Source organism: Neovison vison, chromosome 3 (assembly GCF_020171115.1).
Source record: "Neovison vison isolate M4711 chromosome 3, ASM_NN_V1, whole genome shotgun sequence".
NCBI lineage: Eukaryota > Metazoa > Chordata > Mammalia > Carnivora > Mustelidae > Neogale > Neogale vison.
Window position 1 is genome coordinate 150,682,747 of NC_058093.1, and position 23,988 is coordinate 150,706,734.

General features: G+C 51.2%; 1 protein-coding gene across 1 annotated transcript in view; it reads right to left on the reverse strand.

The window, feature by feature from the left end:
- Positions 1-11,593: 11,593 nt before the first annotated feature.
- The window catches only part of RNF165 (ring finger protein 165), a 65,239-nt gene continuing 52,844 nt past the window's right edge, over positions 11,594-23,988 (reverse strand). Inside the window, exons 3-8 of the mRNA XM_044244389.1 lie at positions 23,302-23,412; positions 19,628-19,757; positions 18,034-18,138; positions 17,614-17,709; positions 12,821-12,927; positions 11,594-12,300 (exon numbers count right to left, since the gene is read on the reverse strand). Of these exons, the coding sequence (XP_044100324.1) occupies positions 12,183-12,300; positions 12,821-12,927; positions 17,614-17,709; positions 18,034-18,138; positions 19,628-19,757; positions 23,302-23,412 (667 nt within the window). The 3' untranslated portion in view covers positions 11,594-12,182. The remainder of the gene's footprint in view (positions 12,301-12,820; positions 12,928-17,613; positions 17,710-18,033; positions 18,139-19,627; positions 19,758-23,301; positions 23,413-23,988) is intronic.

Genomic DNA, 23,988 nt, shown 5'->3' on the forward strand with positions numbered 1-23,988 from the left:
GCCTCGAAGCTCTTCTGAACGCTCGTAGGTCATAAAAAGTGCAATCACCACTTTAAGACCCAAAGCCCACTACCGTTCTGCCGCCGGAATGTCCGGCTCCTAGATAAGGGCCAAAGTCACACTTAGAATTCGTCTGATCTCATCCCGCAACTCAGTCCTCTCACAGGGGGACCAGAACGGAAGGAGGAGTGCACGCGTGTGTGTTCATGCGTTTGTGCACCGCTGTGGGTGCGGGAGGCAGTCCCTCCCCTCTCTCCCCGCCGTGCACTGTCACTCCCCCTCCCCCTCTTGCTGACCCCAAGTTCCCATCCCTTGGGGAAGAAAAGAAAGGCAGGATGCCTGTGGGAGTTCTTCTCCATCCCTTTAGCCCTCCAATCTCTCTCTTTTTTAGGAACTAAGACACCTGTAGAGGAGGTCCTTGGGCATCCTTTGCTCTGACGAACGCTGGGCATTCAGGCCACTCGTCTCTGTCATCAGCAGCCAGCCAGGCCACCCCTCTTCCCTGGGTCTCTATAGATGGGGTGGGACACTCTATCTTCCAATGAGGTGTACCCCTCCCCTCTCTAGGCAGCCCTGTTGAAGTCCCGGTCCCCAGGATTGGGTAAGAGGGCAGCCAGAAGGAAGGGGGTGCTCCCATACCAACAGCCATTTCTGAGGGTCCTGTCCCCATAGCCACGGCCTCCTTCTCAGCCTCTCTGTTCTGTCTAAAGCTGGAGAAAGATGGTGACTTCAAAGTTGAAAACAGTTTTCCGCCCGCTGTCGGGCAAGCAGCGCGTGCCCTCACCGTGGAATGTGCCATCTGCTGTCTTGTGCCTCCCATCAAAGGTGGGACAGGGAGAGCCTGCGCTGTCGTCACGCCGCTCAGGGGCCCAAAGTCAGCCCAGGGTTACCCGGATAGGGCAGGCCTGGTTTGACACACCCCATGACCTTAGTCCATTCTCTTTCTGTCCCTGACTTGCACTGCCTCCTCTGCTCTCCTCACAAAGGACGCACATCAAGACCTAATGGAACTACGGCTGTGAAGACCCTATAAACAACGGTCACACCTTTGGCTCATTCAAGCGCACTTCCCCCCAGCCTGGCTCCCCAAGTTCTCGGGCCCGGGGCCATCCCCATGGCGGGCAGGTGGCCCACAGCTCCACGAGCAGCAGGTGACCCTCCAACAATGCCCCCATACACCGTCCCTCCCTTCTGTCTGCTTGAGGTCTCCTGTCACCTGTCTATCCCTCCACCACATCACCAACCCCCATGCTAGTCCCCCCCTCCCTGCTTCATGTGCACGGGAACTTAGTACCTCAGTGAGCCTCTGACTCAGCCTGGGGCCATTGGCAGCACCGCTGGGCTTGAACTAGGCCTTCCGTGCAGGTGGTGGAGGGAGAGAGGAGGGAGAGGGGTGTGGCAGTGGGGAGGGGCCTAGGCAGGGGAGCCTGGGGGTCTGCAGGATCCAATGCCTGTCAGGTGCTGTGTCCACAGCCTTGCTCTTTGGGCACCCCTCACCCGAGGGAGGGTTGGGACCCTCAGCAAGTCCTATCACTTGGGGTTCCACAGGCCTTCACCACTTAGTGCCGAGACTGCAGGCAGAGGTGGGGGGCAGGACCCCCGAGGTGGCTGGGGAGGACGGTTCTCTGTCCTCGCCGGCCGCTGCTCTCCACCCTGAGGAAAGAAGGAGGGACATGCACAGGACGCTCTGCTTTTCGAGTCCTGTCTCTTCCTTGTAGGCAATCACCCCCTCTTAGAGGGTGGAAGGCAAGGTTGGGATGAGGGTGAAGCCGGCAAGAAGGCCAGGGTGTGACATTTAAGGGAGAGCTCAACTTCAGGCTCCTGCAAAGGGGAGACCACAGCTAAGAGTGAGGCCCCTTAAATACAGCTCCCACCGAACTTCCCTTGCCGCCCCTACTCCTGGCCCCAAGCCGGAAAGTACTCCCCCTACAGCAGGCAGTGGCTCCCTACACCAGCAGTCTGTTCCGAAGCTGAGACCCAGCCACCAGCCAGGGCGAGGGTGAACAGACCCTTCCTCCTGGAACGGTCCTTCCTGAACCCAGTTCACCCAAAGCCCTGCTGCCAACAGCGCCCCAGGTCATTGCTGGGCACTTGGGTGATGTTTGGCACCATCCCTCCTCCAGCCAAGACAGAGCCCCTCACTGGGGCTCAGGGAGAAGGAAACAAAGGAAAGTCCTGTCTCTTCCTCTCCCAGAACCTCCCTTCCATTCCGGGTCCACCGGAGCTACTCATTCCCTGCCCAGAACCTCCCCCAACACCGGCAGCTTCCCCTGTTCAGAACTTCTTCCTTATAAGGATGGCTTCTTGAGGGACAAGATTGCCTATCCTCTCCATCTTTCCTCTCCTGCTTTAGAGACAAGCCTACTTGAAAGAATATTTGGAGAGAACCTTAATTGTATCGCTTTCAAGTAACTGCAAATAAAGTATTGCCAAATAAATATCCCTGGGGGGTCCACATCAAAGAAAAGATAAGACTCATTTGCAGTTAGCACAAGCTATTTACATACAAACTGTTGCACCAAAGCCTGAAAAACACTTCTGCTCTTAAGTAGGTTAAACATAAACCTTCCAATTTTATTTCCTCAGCTCTTTGGCTGAACAACCCTTTTCTTCCAAGATTTTTTTTTTTTAAGATTTTATTTATTTATTTGACAGAGAGAAATCACAAGTAGATGGAGAGGCAGGCAGAGAGAGAGAGAGGGAAGCAGGCTCCCCGCTGAGCAGAGAGCCCGATGCGGGACTCGATTCCAGGACCCTGAGATCACGACCTGAGCCGAAGGCAGCGGCTTAACCCACTGAGCCACCCAGGCGCCTTTCTTCCAAGATTTTGATAAAAGTAAACTCGGCCCAGCTCAGTTACATGCTTTCTGGATTCTGATTATGTGGGGTCCAACTAGATGAGGTCAGAACTTTTGTGGGTGCCCCACGTCCTGAGGACCCCTCATGCTGTGTGGGCACCCCAAACGGGTACCCCCTTCTGTCACAGCCCCGTGGCAGAGCACGGCCCCAAGCATCAAGCACTGGCAGGTGCCCAAATGTCCCTCGAGGGCAAGGTAAGGGGGTTCGGGGAGCAGGAGGGGGATTCTCAGCTTTGGACAAAGGGGGTAAAGAACACCTATGAGATAGGACCAGAAAGGAAGGGAGGAAAGAGCCTTTTGCCCTAAATTTAACAGGGGAAGTTTGGGTAGGGGTCCTTGGATGGACCAGTGGAGTGGGACTGGGGTCCAGAAGGCTGGGCTGGAACTTCTTGAGCTGGAGGGAAGAGGAGTTTGGTGCTTCTGGCCTAGAGACCTCAGTGTGGTTTTCTTCTAGACTCTCCAGCTGAATGAGGAAAGCTGGTTACAGAGCGGTGAGATTCCCGAAGTCCGGTCTTAAGGTCTCAGTTACCAGCCCTCCTATTGAATCCCTCGTCGCTGCGCAAACGAGATGATCCAACGTGCTGTCTGAAGCCTTCCATATCGTTCCATCGGTGTCTCTTGATCCAAGAACCAGGGCTCTGTCCTGCTGGCTCCACCACTCACCAGGAACAGGTTGGGGGACAGGGCAGAGACCCTTGGTGGCTGACCATGGCCATGGTAGCTGACCATGGCTGGGGTGGCCCGAGGGGAAGAGTAGACCTTGACGTGTCCTGGAAAACCGTCTAGGAAATGGAGAGGGAGTGGAGAACAAGAGGACCAAGGAGAAAGACTATGGAAGGCAAGGATTTTCTTTAAAGCATCAGCATCACAGCTAGTATTTATAGCAGACATGGCAAGTATTTTACATAGACCAGCTCATTAAATCCTCGTAAAGACGTGTGGGGCGGGTGCTAACATGACCCCATTTTATCGATGAAGAAACTGAAGCACAGAGAGTTTAACTAATTTGCCCAACGTCACACAGCTAACAGGTGGCTCAGGAAACCCATGGGCAGGGCTTTGCTCAAAAGAAACAAACGCGGGATGCAAGCTGGGTACAGGAAGCAGATGAAAGAACAGCTGCCTGGGCATGGGCATCGGGAGGTTCTGAGACAGAAGGCGGCAAGTGTGGGGAAGCTGTGTTACTTGCTGGGCTAAAGGCTGCTCTTAGGGCAGGTGGGGATGTTGGTGGGGGGATTCCCCCAGGGCGCAGGCGGGCTGGGGAGAAGCGGGAGGGAGGCCTGAAGGGAGAGGTCTCCTGGCAGGTGCTTGGGGTTTGCTGCCCCGCAGGGGGTAGAAGGAGGAGAGACCTGGCTGGGAGATGGGTGGGGGCGGGGAGGCTAACAGGATGGGTCCTTGGGCTGGCCACGGGGGTCCCCAGAGGAAATGTCACTGGGGCATGTGCCCCGAAGGGTTTCCGCATAAGATTAGTCTTTGACTCAAAGTAGACGGCCCTGGGTGGAACAAAGAGCAGAGAAAGGGAGCCTCTGTCCATTTCCTGCCTACCCGCTTGAGCTGGCCCTGGATCTCCAGCCCAGGACTGGGGTTCTCGTTCTCGCCGCCGGCTCTGCCAGTGTGCAGGCTTCAACTCAGAGTCATCTGCGGCTTGCCTTGGCCTCCTGCCGGCAGGTAGCAGGTGCCACTGCTCAGCCTCCACCATCACGGTCACACAAGACAGTTCTTCTTGATGAGTCTCCATTTGGATACACCTCCTACTACTGCTCTGTCTCTCTGGAGAACACGGGCTAATACAGAGACTCTTCTTCCTTAACTTACCATCTCCGGGGACCTTGGCGGTGTCTGGGAGGCACGGGCCTGTGCAGAGTGTGAGCCTAGCCCTCTGAGAACTCTTTTTCCTCCTAGACTCAGTCTCAGCAAGGTGGGTGGAAGCGAGGCAGAGCGATTAGGAAGGGTGTGCATCGACCCATTATTGCGGGGCCCCACGACACCATGGAGAATTAGTGTCCCAGCCCTCTCCTCCCAGCCCAAAGCTAGCCGGAGCTTGTCCTCCCCGGGTCACCGCCACCGCAGGGATAAACGGGAAACTAAGGAGGGGTAATGCAGGGATGCAGGGCCTGTAAGTAGAAACCTGCGGAATTCAAAAGCTGGAAGGAGTCGAGGCTGCCATCCCCGTTTTTAGGGTGCCCAAGACCAGGGAAGGGTACTGTCCCTGCCCTGTCTCCTCCCCCATTTCTGGTGAGTGGGGGAGCCAGCACGACAGAGCCCTGGTTCTTGGATCCAGAGACACAGAAGGAACTACGTGGAAGGCTACAGACAGCATTTTGAATCATCTCACTTGCGCAAGATCGAGGGATTTGAACCTTCATTAACCTCCTGTAAACTAGGGATTTTAATGAATAATAATGTCTCCAGATTGGCTCATTGGTTGTAACAAACGTAACCCACGAAGGAGAGGTGTTAGTAACAGGAGGCCCCCCCCCGCCAGGAAAGAGAGTGTGGGAACCCTCTGTGCTTTCTGCTCATTGTTCTGTAACCCAAAACTGCTCCAAAAAGTGGAGTCTCTTAGTTAAAAGAAAAGGCTTATTAATACGGGTTCTTTCTCAGGTGATGAAAGAAAGTCACCTTTCAGGTCACTAATCCCCGTATTGGGAAGGACTTGAGATGATGGCGCGAGGTATCCTGGGCTCTTACAAAGAAATAAGAAACCCAGGTCTACTGCTGGAGAGCAGGCTCCTCCTCCCTTACCTCGAAGCTGAGGACCCTTCGAGTTCTAATGCAAGAGATTACATTTGAAAATTGATAAAAAATGAGAACTTTCCCCTTTAAGATTCATAAACTAACGTTTAGGAAATAGGTTAATTAGATCCCCGGCAGTGAACAGATTTTTTGAGAGATAAAGAGGTTTAAAAAAAAAAAAAAGATGATAGAGAAGAGAGAGGGTGGGGGAAAGAGAAAGAGAGGAGGAGGGGGAGGAGGAAGTGGAAGGAGCAAAGGATGGGTGGAGGGTGGCAGCAGATGGGGAGGAGGGGGACGGGGGAGGGCGGTGGGGGGGAACAGGTGAGCAGGGACAGACAGCAAGGAAAACGAATGGGGAAAAGGCGAACGATATTCCCTCATTTCTCAGACAAAGACAGGTCTGTGAGAGGCTTTCCCCAGGCGTGCCCTGGGTACTCAGAGAAATAAGCACTCTGCACAAGTGAGGTGTAGTTAGCAATGCAGTTCATTTTTATTAGTTATAAATAAAGTACAAAAAATCCACCAAAAGTGAATGTAAGCATTTACACAATTCCTAATGTCTCCGCCTTTTCATTGATGCACTATTGCTTTAATATTCATAATAAATATTCTTCTAGCTTTCTGCTATAAAATAGTCTATGTAGCAAAATGTTGCACAGCACAACAGAACAGAACAGCAGGAGGGTTACAAAAAAGGACAATCAACACTGAGGATAATCCTTTCACTTACCAGGGGCAACTGAATTACCCCGGAGGGGCCTGGTGTGGCCGGTCCAGGCCAGGCCGGGCTTGGGAAGGGGAAGAAGGGCGGGGGAGGAGAGGAGGGGCCACAGGCCGGCCAGGGCGAAGGGCCCCTTCCCACTCTGACCCCGCAGAGCAGCATAAGGCATGTCCGTCTGGGAGCCCTGCCAAGGGGGCAGTATCTGCCAGGCCTGGAGGTGTGGTGGTCGTGGGCCCTGGTAGGCGACCCCACAGGCCATCTCCAAGGAAAGCAGGAGAACAGGGCTCCAGGGCAGAGGCAGAAGGGGAAGCTAGGCAGGCAGCAGGCAGGAAGCCCAGGGAAAGGACCCATAGTCCAGCTGGAGCAAAGTTGGGGCTTAGGGACCCTACAAGGCCCGGCCACTTCCTGCAAGCCTGGGCCTGCAGCGTGGCGAGTCTGGGCCTCCGCCTCCTCCCCCGTCAGCACCATCCCAGGGACCTCATGTGGAGGATGGACTTCTCCACCCGGCAAAGGCAGTGATGTCAAGAGGCAAGAGGGAAGGATGAGCAGGAAAGGAAGGGAAGGAGGACAGGAGGGAGGAGGCAAACGTGCGGAGGGCGCAGGAGTGGTCCTCCTTCTCCTGGCCAGGGTCACAGTGGGCCCAGAGGCCTCTCCTAGGGGCGTGGGCCTCTCCTCTCTCTCTCTCTTTTGGCTCAAAGACATCTGGGCTCAGGGCATTGCCAGCCTGAAGCCACCACTTCCCCAAACCCTTCCCCAGCATTCCTTCTCAGGGGCTGTGAGTCAGGAGGGCCCTGCCACAGCAGCCCCTCCCCTCCTCAGCCACCAAGGAGCAATGGCAGAGGGCAAAGGAGGAGGAGACCCTGGGAGGAGGGACTCAGAGGGTCCCAGATCTGTGTCCCAGGGCTCTGCCCAACAACAAAGGCTCCAAGAAAGGACAGGATGGCGTGGCAATCCCAAACACCGTATTTTGGGGCTGACATTCTGTCTGTCCCATCCCCACAACTAACAACATAATGGATTTCAGCTTGTTCTGCCAAGAAAGGCCCACCGAGGCTTGTGAAAGAGAATGTCCTGATCCAGGAGGTGTCCCCCTGTCCCTCTCCCTATGTCCTACACCATGCCCTCCTTCTCTCTGCCCCTCCATCCCTTCTCCTCCTCTTCCTTCTCTCCTGAGAGGGTGAGACAGCACAGCACGGCGTCCTCCCCCCTCCTTCTGTGTCATCGTCTCTCTGGGTCCAAGGGACCCTAGACACCCTTCCCTTCCCTCAGCGCTGCCCAAAACACTGAGACTCAGGGAGGCCAAATGACTTGCTCAAGGTCACAGCGAAGTTTGCAATAAGAGCTAGTCTGAGAACCCGAGCCTCCTGAACCCCCCGTCCTGGGCTCTTTCTAATAAATCTGGCTTTTTGGCTTTCAGATGCTTCTGCGGGTAGTGTCCGAGGGGCCCAGTTCTAGAACCAGAGCCATCTGGAACCCAGGTGGAGAGAGTGACCCCAGGCCTTGCTGGGATGTTGGAGGCAGGGTGCGCTGGGGTTGCGGGAAGGATAAGGGAAGAAAGAGAAACAGGTTAATGATGGAGGGGTTGGGGGGGGTCAGGGTAGCAAGTGAAAGGATTAGCCCAGTCTGCTGACGAGTGCAAATTATATTTATATATGTGCTAAATACAGTCACTATATTGGAGTTTTTCACTAGATCACAGCATACAGAATCAAAGGTTTGCATTTCGTATGGAATGTATCCAAAGAGGCCAGCACCACAGTAGGACAGCTTGCAATCACACACCCTGATAGTTTGGACGAAATAAAGTTCGCGGAATTTTATTTAAATTTTTTTTTGTATTCATAGTTGTTTGTCATCGTACCAATGCATGCAAAGCATTCCACTCCCAGAAACAACGCCAAAATGAGGTAATAGGAGTAATAAAAAAAATTAGTATCCTTTCTAAATAAATAAATTATAATTAAAAATGCAAAACAACTATAAAAATAATTAAATAAGAACCCACGATATCTACAAGTTAGTCATAAATTATGATTGTTAAATATAAGGCATTTAAACTCACAAAACCCTGTAAACTAGCAACGTGCCATGTTTTTTGTTTTTTGTGTTTTTTTTTTCATTTTTGTTTTTCTATCAGCTGAAATCGCTCTAGCATTTGCTCTACGCGCAGGAGATGAAACACGACAGGGGGACCTGACAGACGTTGCTACAGCCCCACGCGGGAAGTCTTTGCCCCGCCAGCAGGCGGCGGGGGGGCAGGGGGGCTTGGGGGGGATTTCTTTGGGGGGAAAAAAAAGAAGAAAGATCTGGTGCTTTGTCTTCACCATTGAAAAAACTGTGCTTGTTCATTAGGCGTAAAGAGTTGAGAATACTTGCAGGGAGGCTGGGAACATTTGCAGGAAAGGAGCTTGAGTCCCATCACGGCTGCTGGGCCCCAGGGGTCCCGGCAGGTGGGGGAGCCCTGCGCTGGGCCTCTGCCCGCGCCAGCCGCCTGTGGCGTTGGGTTCGTGGATTGGCGTCCTTGGCGACCCTGGGAGGCCCAACTTGAATCCTGGGGTGGCTCTTGCCCCAGAAGGCACTCATGCGTCTCAGTCAAGAAAGGGTCTGAGTCCCTTGAGTTGAGCAGTAGGAGGACGACTGGGGGTCTCCCCTCCCGGAGGTGGTGGGTACAAGATGCTGAGGCCCGCGCCTGCCTCTTGGTCATCTTCCCAGTCTCCCCGACAAGAGAGAGGTGGCTTCGAGGGCACAGAAGCACAGACCCCTCTCCCGTGTTCTCACCCAGAGAGATGTCCAGCTAAGGAGGCTAGAGCCGGCAGGAGCCTGAGTCTGCGGCCCCTTCTGTGTCCACCTACAAGGTGCAAGGGCCCCAGAGAGATGGGGAGGTGGGGAGGAAAGCTTCAGGATCCAGCCCCCAAAGTCGGTGGCTGACCTCTCCCCGCAGGGCGATCTTCACCCCAGTCAGTGCCTAGCATTAGCCTGGGGCCCTCAGAGCCTGCCCAGAACAGGGAGGAGGAAGGGACTGAGTCCAGCTCCCAGCCTCGGAGACAGATGTTGGTGCCCGCCGGAAGCCACCTGCAATAGCTAGGAAGGCGCGCGGCCCCTACAACTTGAAAGATGTGTCGATGTCAGGGAGGATCAGAGAATGTGTGTTGGAAGAAAATTGAGCAAGCATCCAATCCAACCTCCTTGCATTACAGCTGGGGAAACTGAGGCCCAGCAGCATAGCATTCTTTGTCATGGAAGAGCCGAGACCAGAACCCACACCCCAGGTCTGGCGCCATCTGGCTCCGCACCCACTCCCTCCACTTGCTAGCCTTCTGACCCAGCGTCAGAGAGCACAAGAGCCCCAGCCTGGGAGGGGAGTGACTCCCTAGACCACCCTGGCTACCCCCAGGTCATAGTAGGTTGGGGAGAAGTCCCCATTTCTTGCAGCTACTGGTAACTAGCAGCTCCCCAAAATCCTGACTCGGAAGCACTTTCTATACCCATGGGTTCCCCAGCCGTGTCTCCCCCCAGAGACACAATTCCCACCCTGGAACCATGGAACTGGACAAGTTAATGCTCATCGCCTTTAACCCTGCATCAGCCAGTCACCATTTTTGTGCTATTATGTGCGTCTTGGCTCCTAAGCTAAAGGGTAAGCTCCTTAAGGCAGGGATATTGTCCTCTCTCCCAGCACTGAGCAGGCACTCAGTAAAGATTTTCTAGAACACCAGAGTATTGGTGCTGGAAGAGGCCTCAGTCTGAGGAAGCTCCTTGAGTAACCCTCCCACCGGAAGCCGGCCACATCCCCCATCGGTGCCTGCAGGTGTTCAGAAGAGGCATGCCTCCGCCTCACAGCTCTGGTTGTGCTTGAAGGTTCTACCTCAAGCCAAAATCTGCCTCTCGGTCATTTTTGCCCATTGGTGCTGGATGTACCCTTTGTAGTAGCAATGCAGACTCAGATTTTCTTAACCTTAAAGAATTTTTTCATGAATGGGACAAATATCCTGTCCTCCTTAGTCTTCTCTTACTGATATGAGGGCATTAAGACTGAGGGAGGGGGGAAGGGAGGGGAAGACGGAGGACAGTGCAAATAAGGGAGGGGGAGGGGCAAAGGAAGGGAACAGAATTCCAGCTGGGCCGGGTTTTCCACCCATGAGTGAAGAAAACTGGGTTGGGGTTGAAGTTTGGTGGATGTTCCCCATCTCCTTTCTTCTGTCCGCCCATCTCTCTGCTTCCTTTGGGATTCAAGAAAAATTGGGGGGTCGTGCAGAAAGACACATTGTGTGGTGTCCCTTGGAACTTCCGGGTCTGTTTGTCCCATCACCCCTGTCCGTAAACCCCAAGGAGTTCTCAGGATGGATCATGAATTTTGGGGGTGGATAGTGTCAACCCTCATCACATCTGGGGGAGGTACAAGAGGTGGCAATGGAGACGCACTGTCTTTTGTGTCCCCTCTAAAGGAGAAGGAGAATGAATGAGGCACAGAGAAAGAGAGGAACTTGCCCAGAGAAAGAGAGGAACTTGCCCACGGTTATCGAAGAGTCAGAGAAAGAGCCCGAGACTACGGACACAGGGGCTCCCAAACGCAGCCAACGCAGTCTCAGGACTGGGGCCATCTCTGAGGGACCCCATCGGGATCTGAGACACCCCAATGAAGCTGAAGGCCCTCCTCCAGGTCCGTGGTGTCTGATCACACAGCCCCTGAGTGCCAGTCGAGAGCACTGTGGCCAAAGCCAAGTGTTCACCACCTAGGCTGTCATATCTTCATCATCCAGTTAATTTTTTGCATAGGGAGGCAGGGGCCAAATTGCCTCTTTGTAACAGGGCTTAAGCAGAGCCAAAAGGAAGAAGGTGACATCAGCAGGGACACCCTGGCTCTGAGGAACACGGGGGCAACTCTAGCTGAAGGCTCGTTCCTCCCTAGTCCCACGTGGAACCAGGGCCATGGCTGGAACAAAGTAGACAAACAAAGGGAGCCCTCCCTCAAGACGGAATGTCCCCTTCTCCTCAAACCCTGCCTTCCTCACTCCAGCTGAGCCCCTCAGGGGCCACCGAAGCCCCCCATCTGCTCCTTTTCCAGTCCGCCCCCTCCCCAAATGCTCCCCTTCTACACTCCATGCACTGTAAACATGAGAAAAACAAAAGCAAAGGAAAAAAACAAAACCAAAACCAAAAGATACCCCCCCACCCCACCCCGCCTCCCAACCTGGGTGAAAAAAAAAAAAAAATCATCCTTTTTCACCAGAAAACAGGATTTGGCTTTTTTTTTTTTTCCACTTTTGATTCTTTTCTCCTTTTTTCTCATAAAGATGGGAAGATTTGGGCTGTCGTTTGTTGGTTCAGTCAGGCACCAAAACAAAGAACTCAATGAGAAATATTTGGTGCGAATTCGTAACAGCGACATGTCCACCACAGATGACTAGAGCACCACACACGACATTTTTCTTAAGCTAACATGCTCCGGCTGCCATCCACAGAAATAGCTAGAGACCCCTACATGGTTTCTACGTGGTCGAGAGGTATATGTACAATCCTTCCAAGGACAGGATTGAGGGGCCTGTCTGTCAGCTAGGACCTTCCAGTTCCCGTCCAGATTCTCAGCAGCATGGGCCCCCCCTTCCCACCCCTGCTCCGGGCACGGCCAGCTCCCTCCCGCGCAGCGAGGTGGATGGGGACAGTCACCATTCTGGATGGGGGGGGTCCTCCCCCCACCCCTCCTTTCCCTCAGACACGGATACTGCCAACTCCTCTTTCCACAAAATGTGCTTGCAGGCTTTTCCTCTACATCAAATGGCTCAGAAGGCAAAGTTTGGCTGCAAGGGCTATGGCCGTGGGGAGGACCTGGTGAAGGAAAATGGGGCGTCCACTGGCTAATTCCTCCCTCAGCTGTCGGCTCCCAGTTGTGTCTCAATGTCCACTCGGCAGATGGGACATTTCTTGCTCATGGCGAGCCACTGGTCCACACACAGTTGATGGAAAAGATGCATACAGGGTAGGCGCCTGGAAGAGAAGGGAGAGTCAGAGGACTGGTGGAAAGGGAAGGGGTCCCGGGAGGGCCAGGGGCGGCGCGATACTGGCTATCACAGGATGGGGGTGGGGGGTGGCCCACACTGGCACCACTGGGGGATGGGCCAAAGTGGGTCTTGGGAGCCCTGCCCTGCAGCGAGGCTGTGGCGGGGCTGGGAAGTCATGTCAGGGAGGGGCACCCCACAGCCCTCCTCCTCCATGAAGCCCCTTCAGACCAGCCTGAAACAAAGCCATGACTTTGTCTTACACCCATCCAAGCCAAATATCACTCTGTTCTCTTATACTCTGTGTCCACCAGTCCATACCATAAACATCACACATCTAGAACATTCCACACACGACCTTCCTAGAAGAACCACACAACAATCTATGGCACACTTAGCATGCACATGCACGAGAAAACAAGCACTGTACCCCTGACATACAGCACGCGACTGATCATTAATACCTGCGGGGGGAAGGGTGGGAAGGACAGAAGGAGCGGGTCTCTTACCTCACATCTTCTCCATCTTCCAGCATAGACAGACAAATTGTGCATTTCTCATCTGTGTCTGACTCCTCCCCCTCTTCCTTCTTGCCCTTGCTATCCTGGGGTCTTCGCTATGAGAAGCAGAAGAGGAGAATCCGTTACCTGGAGCAGCTCACCTGGAGACCCCGATCTCTCAACCACAGCCTCCCCCTCCCTAATCCGGGAGTCAGTATCTCTGTAAGTTCTTAAGGAATCCCCAGACTTGGGTGCTTATCCCAGACCCTTTTCCCGGCCTCCTCCCCAGCTCTTTCTCCTTGCCTTGGGATACAGTGGTGGTTATCCTGGCTGACAGGTATAGAGTTTGGAAAGGAATGAATGAATCAGTACATGGTAAAACTATGTCTTGTGGGTAAACTGCTTCTCCTTCCTATTCCCCTCACACTGTCCACTCCTCCTTTATGTCCTTTCCTACTTAGATCCCTGCCTCCAGGCTTCTGCCTCCACATTCAGGTCCAGCGTGCTTTATCTGTCCATCCACTCACCCATTTACTCATCTACCCATCCACTCATCGACCCATCCACTCACTCGGTCACCCTCCACCCACCCAACATCTCACCCATCCGCTATCTACCTTCTCACCCATCCATACATAAATCCATGCATACATCCACTCACCCACCCATCCATTTATCCACTCAGCTTCCAACCACCCAACCTTCCATCCATCGACCCTTCTATCCATCTACCCATCTACCCCTCCCTTCCTTCCTTCTTTCTCTCCTTCCCTCCTTCTTTTCTCTCTTTCACTCAACTAAGTTCTATTCATTTATTCATTCATAACTAGGTGAAAGCAAAATTCCTCAACTCATATCATTTGTACCGTACAGTTATTTTATATTGTTGGATTTCTTCCTATCCAGAAAATTCCTTTAAGATAAGCACTAGCTCCAACATGAGTTTGGACATCATGTAGTCACGCTATTTACACTTCTGACTTTAGTTGAATTGTTTTAAATTCTATGCTAATTATTTGAAAATCATTAACTGCTATATAGAAATTTCCAAGTTCTTAGATGATATGGACCATGGTTCACCCTTCCTTGGGTATAGTTCCATACTTGGGAAAGCAGAAGGTACATCATAGGTACTTTAAAAATATTCTGGGGAGAAAGGAATCTAATCAGTGAGTAAAACTGGCCCACCTTTCTTGTCCCCATCTCCAAGCTGTGCAGTGAAACAGTCTGATAATATCCATGGGAAGAAAACTAGCCCTTCTGCCCCCTCTCCAGAGAGAAGCAGACTTAAAGGTCATTTTGCCAAGAGAAAAATCTGAAGAGTCACAAGATTTAAAAAAAAGTTGCCCACAAAATAACTATGACTTTGGGGCCAGTTTAGATGCTAGGTTTCTCCACTCCAATCCTTGGTCCTAAGCTCTGGAGCTCCTTAGTCTGATGTGGTCCCTGGAGTGTTGTAGCTTCACTGAAGCATAGAGAAAATCTATGCTTTCTGCTCTCAGTCTCCCTGGGCCCTATCCACTCCAACTGCAAACCATGTGATGGCCAGTGTTCCATTGTCTAGAAACCAGAAAATCAGAATTACATTCATAGTCCCATATAATCATCATGGCTTCTGAATATGAATTGAATCATGATGATCTGCCTGCCTAACAGCCCAGCTGGGTTTCTGGGAGAAGTGGCCTTATTTCAGTTGGTCCTTTGAGAAAAGGGATGTTCTATAAAAGATACCAATAAGGCTCACTATCTACCTATTTTCTATTTTTTTCCCACAATTGTGGGAAAAACCACAAGACCAAATAGACCAAATAGTCTAACCTTGTCTACTACATCTAATCTATATTTCTTTCTTTTTTAATATTTATTTATTTGACAGAGACAGAGAGAGCAGGGAGAGGGACAGAGGGAGAGAAAGATAGAGTTTTAAGCAGACTCCACTCAGAGCACAGAACCCAACTCAGGGCTTGATCTCACAACCCTGAGATCACAATCTGAGCCAAAACCAAGAGTTGGATCTTACCCAACTGTGCCACCCAGATGTCCCTAATCCATATTTCTTTAATCAGTCCCTTTTCAAATCTTCCTATTTCCTCTTTTGTATTTTTAATCTTTTATGTCTTCTGGGTTGTCTCCTCATTACCTATATAACTTTTATTTTAATGGGAACTCTTCTCAGCATTTATTTCTTCTTTATTTCTTCTTCCCATACCTTTTTGTCCTCATTCACATTCCCTTTCATGTCAGTGTGATTGGCTTTCATTCTGTATGCTGTTTTCATATCTTTGCCCAATTCTTACTTTTTATATTTGTCTCCATGACTATTCTTTTTTTTTTCCATGACTATTCTTCCTTTGTATTTTTTATTCTTTTATCATCGCTATTGTAAAATATTTTTTGTTTTGTTATTATTTGACTCTCAGTTTGAATTTTCAAAGCTTTTTTCACATTTCGTTTGGGTCCTAAACTTTATCATTTCATATTTTTAATTATTCTTATTTTTTTCTTATAATATTTTATTCCCCTAATTCTCCCTTTATTCTCATCACTTTTACCTCAACTCTTTATATTATTGGCTTGGTCCATGTTCTCTTTTCATCCTCCATGTGTGTTCTCTCTCTGTCCCCTCATGGCCTGTGGCCCTGAGGGCAGGTGTGGCATGTGGCCCTGGTGAGAATGAGCACACCCTGGTCAGAGGAGTGGAAGCTGCTCTGGGCTCTTGAACATGCCACTCATTGCCTTCCATGTTCTCCTCCAGTATCCTAAAGCTTGCCCTGCAGAGAATGATTATCTTCCATTTGCTAATGCTACCCTTAGTTACTGAAATACTGTCATTTCCTCCATACAAACTACCCATATAAGACACATTGTAGATAATGAATGTTGGTTGAAATCACGTATGGATGAATTCAATGCCTCTGTGAGGATCTGCACAGACCAAGATCATAGCCTTTGAACTGATATCATGGGCATCCATGCAAGCCTAGAACAAGTGAGCCCTCTATCAAGGTGAAAGCAGTTCACCATCCCTGATCACTCACCAGATACCAGGTACTGTACTAAGCTATTACATGCATTATCCCACTGGGGAACCCCTTATGGTTGCTACTAACACATTATTCCTATTTGACACTAAAAAGGACGGGGAAGAGGCCAGAAAAGTCAAGTAAGTTGTCCAGAGCTACACAGCTCTCAGCGGTGGCTATGGATTGAATGTCTTTGCCTCCCAATCCCAAATTCAGATGTTGATGCCCTACCCCCCAATGTGATAGTATTAGGAGATGGGAGCCTCTGGAAGCTAATTAGGTTTAGCTGAGGTCATGAAGACAAAGCCTCTATGATGGGATCAGTGCCCCATAAAAAGAGGAAAAGACACCAGAGCTTCGTCTCTCTGCCTTGTGAAAATACAGCAAGAATGGAGCCATCTACAAGTCAGGAAGAGAACACAGTGCCTTCCCAGGCTTGAGAACTGTGAGAAATAAATGGCTGCTGTTTAAACCACCCAGCTGATGGTACTTCATTACAGCAGCCCAACAAAGACAGCAGTAACACTGAAATTAAACACTGGCCCCATCTGACTCCAACACTTAGTGCTCATGACCACTGAGCCCTAGTGCCTCATGAAGCAGTAAGATGGGCTCTGGCTTGACTTCGATGGGCAGTTTCCCATGCCAACTCTCTCAGTCCTTATCAAGCTTTTAGTTCTTAAATTTAAAAAAAATATTTTTTTTTCACAGAGGAATTTATTTTGTAGAGTAATTTTAGCTTACATTAAAATTGAGCAGAAAATACAGCCCATTCCCTCATCCCTTCCCCCACTCGACACACACACACAGTCTGAGCTATTTTAGCATCTTGTATTTGTGGTACATTTATTATAACTGATGGACTGATAGTGAAACACTGTTATTAGAATTTACATTAGTGTTCATTCTTCCTGTTGTACTGTTCTATGGGCTTCGACAAATGCACCATGTCATGTGTCCACCATTACAGTGGCATACAATAGTTTCACTAAAAATAGCCCGTGATCCACCCATTCACTCATCTATCCCTCCCCCTAAAGCCCCTGGCAACAAGGGATCTTTTAACTGTCTAGTTTGGCTTTTCCAGAATGCTATATGATTGGAATCATACAGTACGCTTTTTCAGGTTGGCTTCTTTCACTTAGTAATATGCATTTACGATTCCCTAATGTCTCTCCATGGTTCATTTTTTAAAATCATGAACTAATATTCCATTGTATGGATGCACCACTGTTGTTTATCCTCTTACTTATTGAATGACATCTTGGTTGCTTCCAAATTTTTTATTTACTGGAATTTCAAAATATTTAAAATCAGATGGATGGGTTCTAATCCTACTCCAGACTCCTGAGCTATATTGATGAAGAGAGTACTTCTATAGGCCTAGGGTGGCGTTTTGGATGTGTGACCTTAAAAGCTCCTCAGGTGATCTTGCTGCTCAATGAGGATTGGAAGCTCCTGCCCTGAAGTCTTAGTTGCCCATTTGTCCCCGGGCGGGATTGGATTTGGACTTCTTTTCTAAGATATATCTTGGCCTTCACTTCAGGTGCTCCCTTTGCCCACTCATTCAGATACAAGCATTCATACACCTGTATGCCTACCTAACACACCCACTCACAAGTCCGCATGCACACGCACATCCAGCCCTCCTCCTTCATCATGAGAGAGGCACCCCCATCTCTCCTCCTGGTCACACCTGACAGAGACAAGGGAGAAGATCCAGAAAGCGTCATAGCTTTAGATGCTCAATGACACAGGCTGACACACTAGCAGACTCACCTTCTTGTATTTGTGGGGGAAGGTGAACCTCTCAATGGTGTTCTGTACTGCTCCCCGAGTCACATTTCCCAACCTGTCCTCAAGCTGCAGCAGCTCCTGCAAAGAGGAAAGTGTGGACATGTGTATTCTGCATGTACTCCCTCACTCACACATGTGCACACACACAATACGGAGGGAGGGCACTGAAAGATGTTAGCAGGAAGCACTCACATAACCACTGGGAAGAACTTGGCTGGTACTGAAAGACCCCAACATCTTTACTCACTCTCTCTTTTTCTCTCTCTCACGCTCAAGCCCAAAGCTCCCCACAACCTCCCATGCCCTACCTATCAACAGGAGAGAGGGAGAGGGGACCATGAACATGAACATTCATGATGTCTCCCCCAACCCAGATGGAACCAGACAGAGGGGCGGGCGTACCTCATAGCTCTCCCGCACTGCGGAGGTGTGTCTGCTAGGGTTTAGTCCCTGGAGAGCAAGGAAGTGAAGTTGAGGGTAAGGGTAGTTTCGGATTTCATGGACAACCTGTTGGAGAGAAAAACACCTCAGATGGGATTCCTGGATGCATGAGCCCAGAATCCAGCTGCTCCCCCCACAACCGACCAAGCTGCACACCCCTGAGATTCGTCAGTGGGAAGTGCTCTCTTTCCTGCTCTTATATACCCTCCTATCCTCACCAAGAACCAAGCCTATGCCAAATCAGCCCCCCCAAAAATAACAAAATTAATAAAGTAAGTATAAATTAGTAAATATAAATATACTGTATACTAATATCATTAGAAAGATGACTCAGCTGATTGGACATTTATTCCCAGAGAGGCACTGTCTAAGCACTGCACGTAACAACTTGAGTGATCTCATCTGATCTAGGATGTGGCTACCATTGCTACCCCCAACTTACTGGTAGGGCAAACGAGACACAAATAGGTAAAGTCAGTGCCTAAGTGGCAGACAATGATTTCAAACCCAGGCAGCTGGGGAGGCCTCAGGCCCCTTCCTTCCCCTCTACTCAGTACTGCCCCAGGAGGTGTCTCAGATGGTGAAGGGCATGGGCCACATCTAGCCAGGCAGGGCCAGTGAGAGCACGAATTTCAGCACAAAAGACTCAGTAATCAAGGTAAATAGTATTTCAGCACGGTAGACTCAATAATGAAGGTAAATAATACTTTAATGCAATATTTTAAGAAATCAAAATTATTACCAAAAGTCCATAATGAACAAAATACCAAAACGTTAAATAAAGACAGGATCTGACGCTGTCCTGGCAAGACCCTGCCCCGCTCACCCCCTGCCCCCACCCCCTCCCCTGGCCCCGACTATGAGTTGGAGGGCCCAGATTCCCATCACAGTTCCTCTACTACCTACTCACTGCATGAGCTCTGTTTCTTAACCTCTCTGCTCCTGTTTGCCCAGCTGTAAAACAGGGATAAACACCCTTTCCTGTAAGGGTGCGAGTAAGTCGCATAACATGCTTAGTTAGAACAGGGCCTGCCATGCACTGAGTGTTCCATAAATGTTAGCTTTGTCTCACAGGAGATGGTGCTCATGACATCAATCGTAGAACATCAGAGTGGACAAGGGCTTCAGCGATCACTCATGCAAACCTCTCATGGTACAAACAAGAAGACTGAGGATGGGGTGGTTAATGGCGGAGACAAGGGCGGAAGGGGGGAAATGTGTTATAGGGCAGCTACATGCACCGGCTGTCTGGAGATAATATCTCGCCAACAGTCCGGTGCCACTTTAATGGCCTATCCTCACCTCCGCTCCATGGAGCTTGCAACGCCAGGGACTGGAAAGGCCCCCCAGAGCCACCCTGCCCCCTTCTGCAATCACAGAGCCCTGCGGGGACAAAGGCCTTTTGTCCAGCAGATCAAGCCAGAGTGGGAACAGTAGTGGGGAGGGGAGGACAGCATGACAGCAGGACACAGGGGAGCTGTGGACCTCAGTCTGCCACCGCCAGCACCCACAGGCAGTCAGGGGGTCTGTTCCCTGGCAGAGCCCTTGCACTCACCATCTGCGTGGAGGAGGAGTTTCTGGGAAAGTGGTGCATTCGAGGAGTCGCTAGGTAATGCTGATAGTGCTGAGGGATGGGCCGCACCTGGAACTGGGCAGGGCTCAAGCCGGCGTCCACACTGAGATCCCTGCGGGGACAAGGCCACGGTGAACCACAGGGTGCAGGGATTCAGTCATCTGCTTACAGGAGGGACCCCAGACACAAGACTCAGAGTCACAAACCACTAGAGCTGCGAGGGACTTGGCATCCCTTCCCCTCTGTTTTAAATAAAGGAAACAGAGACTCAGAGGAGAAAGGGGGTCTGCCAGGTCTGAAGGGGCTGGAATGGCCCACGCCCCGGAAAACTCCTTAGAATGAGTGCACGGAAGCTCCTCCCAAGACAAAGCCCATCCTTGAGAGAAACGCTGAAAGGATCCAAACAGAGCTGGTCAGGGATACGGAGCTGGCCAGGGATACGGAGCCAAGGGAAGACAAGTCAGGTGGAAGTGGAGGGGCAGGGGGAGCAGAGGCCACATTTGTGCCACTGTGAGAAAACCACAGAAGAGGGACCTCTGCAGCCATGAGGCTGGGAAAGCTATCCTGGACCCCTACCCCCGCCTCCTACAAGTTTTAAGGAAAAACTCCCTTAAAAAAAAAAAAAATCAGTCATTCCAACTGAAGAGGAACCAGGGCTCCTTGAGAAATGGCCAATTTCAGGTCTGGAGCAGAAAATGTGCAAAATGATTTGAAACCTCTTGTTATAACTGAAAGCAAGAAAGTTATCACGGCATCCGGAAGAGGTTCCCACTGGCCAGGGCTTAGACAAGGGGCGTGTCAGCAAGCATCATTCCAGCAGATGGGAACTTTTCGAACAGGTTCGGATCCATGAGAGGGAGATGATGGTAAAGAAAACCAGTCCCTTCAAAGGACGTTAGGGAACCAATACTTCATTTTGAAAACCAGTAAAGAGAGGGAAAGAATCCGACGTTTATGCTGCCTTTCCTCTGTTAACTGGACGGAGGGTAGCCAAATGGTTGATGAAGGGGAATTCCTCCTTATAAAAGCTTGCTAGCTAACAAATGAGTAAGGAATGGTGGAGTTATCTGTCACCTCCCTGCATCCCCGAAAGAAGTAAAGGCTCCGGGCAGAGATCACCAATGGCTAACACCGCAGAGGGAGAGACAACCAGCTTTCTGCTAGGAGAACGCACCCCTTGTCAGTACTTTTGCCAAGAAATAGTAAGAGTTGAACGTGAATCTGCTCCACCCTTGATCTAAGTGCCAGTGCACCGGGAACTGAGGATAACGGAGGGACCTCTGAACAGATACAGCAGAGGGCAACCAGCAAGAACCGAGTTGGGGGAAACACAGGAAAAACAGCCCACATTTCTTCAACAAATACATCCAAACTAAGGAAAAAAGATATGAGAGGTATTTAAGGAATTCCTGCTTCCAGATGTGATGCGTGTGTCTGTGTGTATATATATGGGGAGCATTGTCTCAATGCATAGTTTCTTGTCATTTGCATCTAAATATCAAGCTAAACTTTATTTTCCACTCACTGTCAACGGCCTTGAAGCGTGCTGTGGTCTGGCTGCTACCTTGAGCCTAACATTCTGCCCGGAGAGCTTAAGAGCTGGCACCATCTCGCAGGTGAACCTGGAGGCTTGGCAGAGGCAGAGCCGCCCGCAGGGTAAGGACAGTCAGATGTTGTTGCCCTCCACCCACCGTCTCACAGGTCCCAGGTATCTGGGGCAGGGGGGAGGGGAGGCTCTGCCTGGCCAGGGCTAGGGCTGGGTGGTGGAACAGGGTGCAATCAGACCTTAGCATCACCTGGAAGTATGAAGCCGGGAATAAGTCAAAGAAGGAGTGTGATGAGGACAGAGATATTGGAGCTCAAGGTTAGGGTCGAGTTATCCGGTATGGACCAAAAAGGGGGCGTATTTGGGATTGCTGCCCCAAGGGCTACTGTTCCCCCACACTCTTGGCCAAGATGCCCAGCTAAGAGAAGCTGCCTGGGTAGAGCAGGGTTTAAATATCCCAAAGTAGGTGGACAGGCCAGGCACAAAAAGCCCAGGGTGAACCCAGATGTGACTCAGGGCAGGATCTCCCCCTCACCCCCTGCTGAGGCCTCTCAGGGCATCAGTCTTTGTTTCTCAGGCAGACAGAGTCAGAAGGGCAGAGGGAGTGGAGCGCGGAAAGCCAGCGAGCTGGGGAGGCTCACACCTGCAGGGCTCCCGATACCACCCCAGGACAAGACTCCCCACTCACCCATGTCACCTCCCCGGTCCCACTGGCCGCGCTCGCTCCCCCATGTTTGTTCAGATCACCCAGTGTGTACTGAATTGAATTACATTGGATGGACTTGACTGCTGAGGGACAGAATTCAATCCAAACTGCAATTAAACCTTCCTGATTTGAATCTGCTAATTAGAAAAAGCCTGGGCTGAGGTTGGCCGCCGCGTCGCCTCTCCTTCGAGGAAGTGTTCAATTTCACAGAGCGTCCCCCAGAACGAGCAGAGGGCTGGGAGACATGGAAACGTCCTAGAACAACTATTTCCTGTGCCTGGAAGCACCTTTTGCACGCAGTCAACCGGAACTCACCCACTTTTGAACCATTCCTGGAAGCCCTGTCCACCTGACTGACGGCTGGAAAAGGACACAGAGCACATCTGTCTTTTTTTTTTTTTTTAATATAGTCCCTGCTTCTCCATAGAAGTTTTTGTTTGTTTGCATTTATAGTCTTTCAAACAGCACCATGTTGACCCCAAAGTTACAAGACCAGCCCGAAGAATTCCCAGACCCGCTTCACCCAGGTTCCCCAAGCGTTAATGTTTTACTATTTTGCCGCATTTTTAGTTCCTTCTCTCTCTCTCCGCGTATACTTACAACAGCTACACACACACTTCTCCGTGGGGTTTTTCCCTGAACTATTTGAAAATAAGTTGCAGGCGTGATGCCCTCTAAACCCAAATGCCTCAGGGAACTACACGTCTTTTTCAAGTGTTTGGACGTCTGCATCACACCCTAGTGTAGGTCAACCAAGTCCAGAGCTAGAACCAGAGAGGCAGGTGGGACAGAGGACCCCAAACCAAGCAACACTACATCACAGGGCAACAAAGACCTCTATCCCTCGGCCCTGGGTGTAAGAAATTGTAAGACACAGGATTTCAGTGCCTACAAAGATATCACGGCAAAGCCCTCAATGTCTCTCCCCAGCTTCTCTCCTCAGTCCTTACCTCCAACCCTGCTCTGCCTCCACAAGCCCGTGTTTGGTCTTGCTGGGTTGCCCTGGCTCCTCTCTGTGGATCCCTCAAGGTCCACCCTCTCCAGGAAGCCTTCCCTGATTAGCTAGCTCCTGAGACTCTCCTTTCTGCCTGCCTCCCAGAAACCACTGGTTTCCAGGCATCATTGACCTTGGAAAGTGTTTTCTGTCTCTGTCCCCTCCTCCCCTGCAGGACCATGAGCACAGAGCCCCAGGCTGGGCACATGGTGCTATCCAGGCACATCCTGAGCTAACTGCCTTCACCAGGCCCAGTGGGGGTCACGTGGCCTTGAGGGTGACTGGGGGCAAAGGCAAAACCTGGAGCTTGAAGATAGGCCTCCTGCATCATTCAACATGAAGGAAACAGGAACTGCATGGATCAGGCAAGACCCTCCCCACCCCCTCCCTTGCTTAGGGCCCCCACTCACCAATCAGTGCCCTCAGCCAAATACCTGGGCTGAGGCGTCTGGAGTTGGTGGCTGAAGTCGAAGCTGGGGTGGAGGCGGTGGGGATGGACAGACACACGCTCCTGACTCCGCCTGCACGGGAAGGGAAGGAGCGCCCATGGCGTCAAGGCTGCCCCCAGGGCCAGCCCAGCCACTAAGCAGCCCTGGCCAGCCTGAGCCTACAGCTTACAGAGCAGTGGGTTTTGTCCCTCTTCCCAAATTCCAAGGACGTTTCCCAGCTGGTGGCTGTCAATAATTCAAACATTCCTGTTATCTGGGGGCTGCCCACTATGCTGAGTCCTCTCCCTCGGTGTATCTCCTGCCCGCCACCTGTCCCACCCAAACTCCCCAGCCTCCTCTGCTATTTCTCCTACTTCCTCCCTCTGAATTTTGTGGGCTGTCTTCAGGGGACACAGACGTGCCTCCTGTAGACTTTCCCACACCTGTGCACCCCTCTGCTCCTGCCACACCCTTCTTCTCTCCTCCACCCTTCTCCACACTCTTCCCGGCTTTCATGGCCGCAGTCAAAGACACCACCTACAGGAAGGCCTCCCTGCACACCGCAGGCATGATGACCTCTCCTCCCTCTGACCTGCTACAACAGTCATTTGTGCCCCCCACACCCCAACCCCCACAGTCACACACTCTTAGAGCCTTAGAATTCATCAG